We start from the raw sequence: 6,727 nt of genomic DNA, 5'->3' as shown, positions 1-6,727 counted from the left end.
ACGACACCAGCTGCGAGCAGAAAAACGACACAAGAAGGATCCGCAACTGGGCAAAATCCAGTGATTCCCCTGCATCCACCATGAACTTCCCACACGTGGGCATTGGCTAAGCCTGGACAGGTTATCTGGCGCACACTAATGTGGTACCGAATCCATGCAAATTCCAGTGGACTGCCTCTTATACTCCTTGGGTAATTCACCCTAGTGTAAATTGCCTCACTTAGTTACTCCCTTTAGCATGCTAGACTGAGGGCAAGTTAAATGCCACACATATGCTGAGGGTAAAACTTAGCGTTGGTAAACTAGCCTGTTAAGCATAACGTTGTTTCTTCTATACATATAAGCAAGTTCCGTGTCCTAAAATGCACAGTGTCAGTCTATGGACATCACTACAATATTATAATACTCTGACAAGCTGCTCAAGACCATTTTGTTATTCACTATGATACAAAAATGTGCATGTCGAATCTATTCCCCATTTGTAACGCTTGAAATGTTGCTAGAGTAATGCCGTTGGGGTACCTCGAACATGGATGTAACTATACTATGCACTGCAAAAATAAAAAATTGAATATAAAAAAAAAAAATAGATCATTGACATTGGGTCAAAGCTCCACCCCCTCCGATGTCCCTCGATGATCGGGGACTATGCGCATGCACGATACATTAGACCTCCCCGTAGGAAAGCATTGAATCAGTGCTTTCCTATGGGGAGAAATCTGACTTTGGATGTCCTCATGCAGAGTGTGAAGACGTCCAGCATCAGATACCGGACCAATCGATACTGTTTCGATCCAGGAAGCCCTCTAGTGGCTGTCTAGTAGGCTGTCTAGTGCAGTGTTTTACGTTGCAGCACTAAGTGCAAAAGGAACAGTGCACCCAGACCACATCAATGAGCCAAAATGGTCTGGGTGCCTATAGTGTCCCTTTAAATAAGTAAAAAAAAAAGGATCAACACTATACTAGTGGTTCTTCCACGAGCCTTCTTTCAGTCATTGTTGACGACAATCCAGAGGTTCATCTGGAAAAGGGGAAATACCCAGGTACGGCAGAGGCAGCAGATGGAGTGGGTCTACCCCCAGTCTACCACCATTTATCACAGTGGCACAGTGGCCCCATATCGCCCAGTGGCCCCTAGCCTCTCAGTGTCCCCATGTCTCCCAGCCAGTGTCCCTAGTGTCTCAGTGTCCCCATGTCTCTGTGTCCCCATGTATCTCCGTGTCCCCATGTCTCTCCCAGTGTCTCAGTGTCCCCGTGTCTCACATTGTCCCAATGTCTCTAAGTGTCCCCTAGTGTCCTAGTGACATCGGGACACAGGGAGACATGGGGACACAGACTATAAGGGACACTGGGAGACATGGGGATACAAACAATAGGGGACACTGGGCGACATGGGGACACTGAGACACTAGGGGAAACAGAGACATGGGGACACTGGGCGCCTGTGAGACCTGGAAGACATGGGGCACTCCCAGTGTCCCCATGTCTCCCAGCCAGTCACTCACTGTGATAGATTTAAGCAGGTTTATTGGACACCACAACGTTTTGACCTGTACCCAGGTCTTTATCAAGTCTCCAGTGTCCCCTATAAATCACAGCGTCCGCTATGTATCACAGTGTCTCAGTGCCCCATGTCTCTCAGTATCCCCTTGTGTCTCAAAGTCACCCAGTGTCCCCATGTCTCCCAGTTTGCCCAAGAGTCTCAGTGCCCCCAGGTCTCCCAGTGTTCCCTAGTAACTCAGTGTCCCTATATCTCCCAGTGTCCCAATGTCCCCTAGTGTTCTAGTGACATGGGGACACTGGGAGACATGGGGACACAGACAATAAGGGACTGGGAGACATGGGGACACAGACATGCCCCCTTTGTGTGTATGCTCGCCCCTTTCGGCAGTTCTGGTTATGTGATTTGTGACAGTAGCCCACCCTTTTACCCCATCCATAGACTTCCTGCTTTACTAGATACTGCTGTTAGGGGGTATGGGTTTACTTGAAAGATGAAAGCGTGAGATTAGCATAGGGTATGTGTTTTCTCATAGCTGCATCCTATGAGTTTCCCTCCAGCACCATCTCCATCAGATACATGACGCTTAGGAAGTAGGACTGTTTTAGTGTTTTTGGTCAATAAGATTCTGTAATTAGGACCCATCATAATTGTCAGAACCAGGCCCACTGGGCTCTTAATCTGGCCCTGGTCAGTGTGTGGGGCAGGGTATGTGGTGGTCAGTGTGGGGGTCAGGATCTGTGGGGTCAGTGTATGTGGTGGTCAGTGTATGTGGTGGTCAGTGTATGTGGTGATTAGTGTGGGGGTCAGTGTATGTGGTGGTCAGTGTATGTGGTGATTAGTGTGTGGGGTACAGTGTATGTGGTGGTCAGTGTGGTGATTAATGTGGGGGCAGTGTTTGTGGTGCTAACAGTGGGGACAGGGTATGTGGTGGTCAGTGTGGAAGACAGGGTATGTGAGGGCAGTGTGGGGGGAGGGTCTGTGGTGGTCAGTGTGGGGGGCAGGGTATGTGGGGGCAGTGTGGGGGAAGGGTCTGTGGTGGTCAGTGTGGGGGGCAGGGTATGTGGGGGCAGTGCATGCGGGGGTCAGTGTGGGGGGCAGGGTATGTTGGGGCAGTGTATGTGGTGGTCAGTGTAGGGGGCAGGGTATGTGGAGGCAGTGTATGTGGTAAATACAGTTCAAAAGGATGCACAACCCCCTATTTCTTTATGCCACTTTTTTAATAGAACCCTACTACAATGAGTAGCTATTACCACAATCTAATTAGTATAAAAACTGCATGTTGAGATATCTTTAACTCTTTCATGACTCTGTTTCCACCACGATAGACTTGGCATGTCATTTCTCACTGAGATCTTAACATAAGCTCACACTCAAACTTCATGTCTTTAATCTTTTATTTGATACACTCAGTTCTGTTTAGCAGCCTTTCTGTCTGGCATTCCGGCCAATGTGCAGAGGGGAGCAGTCTCGTTAGATTCCCTTCATAATAGCCTGATATTCCAGCTGGTGTTCATATAATTTCAGAAATACTTGGTACTTTTTATCGTAAAATCTGCAACACAGAAATAGCGTCATCCACAAATGAAGTAAAATAGCTTTTACCAGAAGCGGCCATAGATCATCAATATTTGTAGAACAAAACCTCTCATGACCCTCAGCCATATAACAACGCTTGGTATATGTACATTTTGCACTAGCTATAAATCTACATTCAGGTGACCTCTTGCATACTTTGTTCAGCTTTGCTGTGATTTATAATTTCATTTAGTCAGTCAAATGTTTTTATGATGGGCTCATTTCACACATATATGAGAAAAAAAAAAAAAAAAAAATAACAATAATAAAAATCCCAAACTAAGAACATTTTAAATGATTCCTACTTATACCCTGACACCTTTAAATTATCAATGACTTAAAGGACCACTCTAGGCACCCAGACCACTTCAGCTTAATGAAGTGGTCTGGGTGCCAGGTCCAGCTAGGGTTAACTAATTGTTTTATAAACATAGCAGTTTCAGAGAAACTGCTATGTTTATCAATTAGTTAAGCCTTCCCCCTAATCCTCTAGTGGCTGTCTCACTGACAGCCACTAGAGGCGCTTGCGTGATTCTCACTGTGAAAATCACAGTGAGAGCACGCAAGCGTCCATAGGAAAGCATTATGAATGCTTTCCTATGTGACCGGCTGAATGCGCGCGCAGCTGTTGCCGCGCGTGCGCATTCAGCCGACGGGGAGGAACGGAGGCGGAGAGGAGGAGGAGAGCTCCCCGCCCAGCGCTGGAAAAAGGTACGTTTTAACCCTTTTCCCCTTTCCACAGCCGGGCGGGAGGGGGTCCCTGAGGGTGGGGGCACCCTCAGGGCACTCTAGTGCCAGGAAAACGAGTATGCTTTCCTGGCACTAGAGTGGTCCTTTAAGCTAAATATTGGACAATGTTCTTCCTGAAGATGGCGCTAACAACTCATTATTGCTCTGACCCACTATTTCTACTAAGGTTTCAGGCTGAAGGAAAATGTATGGGATACCAAGTATATTGAGATGAAACTTTATCATTTCAGTCACAGAAATGACATCATGGCACAACAAGTCTATTAACACATCCACTGTCAAGCTCTGCATTAATGTAACAGGGTGACTAATATAATAATGGCTATCACACAAATAAACAAAATACAATAAAAAAAATAAGCATCACATGGGCCAACTTGACTTGTCAACTGTGAAACATGGGCTTTTATATTCCCTACACTATCACATAAGGAACCATATGATTGGCTTTGATGATGCACGGGCTAGTGTTGATCTTTCCATTGGCCAACGTATTCTTGGTTTTAAAATGAAAATGATTTCTGACTTTGGTGGCATTAACAGCATACAGATGTTTCAGACATTTTTGGATTGCAGTTGTGTTGAAAACAAACATGTAACATTGACCACTGTTCAGAAACCAAACAAAGTAATATCGAATTAATACAGGAGCAGGACTTCAATCGAGTAGGAGAATAGGCAACAGACTTCCATTGAATGAAAACGAAGACCAGTTTCTAGTGCCATCAGACTCTCCCCTAGTCTTGCATCTTTTAAGAAGTGCCTTAAAACCCATCTCTTTTGGAAAGCTTATGGCCTCCCAGACTAACCTCTACCTCACATACCTGTCTCTTGCGCTCTCCTAAAGGGCAGCACTCTACTCTCTCCAGCTCTGCTTCACTCCCACCCTATCTGATTGATATTTCCTGTCCTATTGTGTTTTACACCCCACATCCAATAGACTGTAAGCTCGCTTGAGCAGGGTCCTCTCCAACCTATCGTTCCTGTAAGTTTTTGTAACTGTCCTATTTATAGTTAAATCCCGCCTCTCATAATATTGTAAAGCGCTACGGAATCTGTTGGCGCTATATAAATGGCAATAATAATAATAATAATAATAATAATTGTGTAGATGGTGACAGAAACACCCAAACTAGAGTCTCTCTTATCTGGTCAGTGGTAGGATGTGTGCATAGAATGTAGGGAGCAGTGCCTTGAGAAATCCTCAGTGTGACCAAATATGTACCGAGACAAGGAGAAAGTAAGAACACTATATAGCATAGTAAGTCTTAGTATTATTTAGAAAAATAAAAAGAGATACACTTGGAGTATAGAGCAATAAGTAAACTCTACTTCTTCGCACCTGGTTGGTATAATCCCCGTCTGAGGACATGAGGTGTATCACTTGGTCCAATAGGAAGTGGTACAAAGGTTATGCAATAGAAACAGAATAAACGCCAGTATATAGTATAATATATTAGCCACTGCTACCTACATTCTATGCAGACTTCAATTGAACGTCTTCTGTTGTACAAATAATTTGCTAACTCACTGCAAGGCTGCTTCCAGTGAATAAACCCAGAAACGGTCTTCTGGTGATAAAAAACAATTGGACGTTCATTGGGATGCTTGTTAGCAGCATACTGAAGGGGTGAAGTAGCAGCCAGGGACAGCGCAAGGCATTTGCTATCCCAGTACTGTGTGGGTTTGTGCTTTGGCTAGTGGCCTATAACTTAATGCTCAACAGGCTTGGATGCCAAAGGAGTCATGCACAGATCTCCGTGAATGCTCCTTTATGTGGGGAAGGTCATATAGATTGAGGATGAAAGGATACACAATGCCACAAACAGAAACTTCTGCAGCCTCCATCTGTAAATGGATATACCATTTGTACTGTGAGTGGAAACATACACATCCATGTGTGTACAAATAAATGCCACTAGTTTACTGCATCCCCCCCAGGCCTCCCCTGTGTATAGATGTCTAGATATACAGCAGTATATATAAAAAGTCAGATCTTATCTAAAGAAAAGGTTAAAACTCCCTAATGAACAAGTGAACTTTAAAAATTTCGACCCACTTATCAATGTTACGGATACTAAAAAACTACTTTCTAGAGCAAATCCTTTATTATATAATATGGAAAAGAAATACTACCTACCAGCAATATTAAAATGGAATGGAGATTTGATATACAAATCTAGATATACAAAAACTGTTTTAGAGAATGGTGCAGCTCAATTCAGATGCTTTGCAAAAACCTACACTGCTTGACCCTGAATGAGCTGCATTATAAGATCATAAACAGATGGTACTTAGTCCCCAAAAGGATAAACAAAATACTCCCTACTCAATCTTCTGATTGTTGGAGATGCGGGACAAAAGAGGCAGATTCTTTACACATATGGTGGGAATGTCCGACCATTAAAGAATTATGGCAAGATGTGGGAAAAAAAATAGCTTTGATTTTGCTCCTCCATGTGTTGACAGCTGTTAAGCTCCTCCTAGTGCTCCTCTCCCAGTGCTCTTTCAGTGTTCCTTTCTCAGACTCTGCCTCTTCCCCCAACCACTCTCTGTCGGCGTCCACAAAGGTTCTGTCCTTGGTCCCCTACTGTTCTCCATCTACACCGCCTTCCTTGGTAAACTCATCAGCTCTTTCGGCTTCCATTATCATTTCTATGCGGATGACACGCAAATATACCTGTCCTCTCCTGATCTCTCTTCGACCCATCTTGACTCGTGTCTCTGACTGCCTCTCTTCGATTTCAAAATGGATGGCTGCCCACTTTGTTAAACTCAGCCTGTCCAAAACAGAACTTCTGGTCTTTCCTCCCTCCAAGTCTACGGCACTACCATCACCTCTACCTCGCAGGTTCGCTGCCTAGGTGTTCTCTTTGACTCAGACCTCTTCTTCACCCC

General features: G+C 44.5%; 1 protein-coding gene across 2 annotated transcripts in view; it reads right to left on the bottom strand.

Annotated features, from left to right (window-relative positions):
• Positions 1-2,884: 2,884 nt before the first annotated feature.
• FGGY (FGGY carbohydrate kinase domain containing) overlaps positions 2,885-6,727 on the bottom strand; it is a 291,415-nt gene continuing 287,572 nt past the window's right edge. For both annotated transcript variants that reach the window (XM_063428025.1, XM_063428026.1), the window contains one exon: positions 2,885-3,056. In XM_063428025.1, the coding sequence (XP_063284095.1) occupies positions 2,975-3,056 (82 nt within the window). In that variant the 3' untranslated portion in view covers positions 2,885-2,974. The remainder of the gene's footprint in view (positions 3,057-6,727) is intronic.

The sequence above is a fragment of the Pelobates fuscus genome, chromosome 7 (genome assembly GCF_036172605.1).
Source record: "Pelobates fuscus isolate aPelFus1 chromosome 7, aPelFus1.pri, whole genome shotgun sequence".
NCBI lineage: Eukaryota > Metazoa > Chordata > Amphibia > Anura > Pelobatidae > Pelobates > Pelobates fuscus.
Note: the sequence above shows the minus strand (reverse complement) of the source record. Positions and strands in the feature narration are given on the sequence as shown.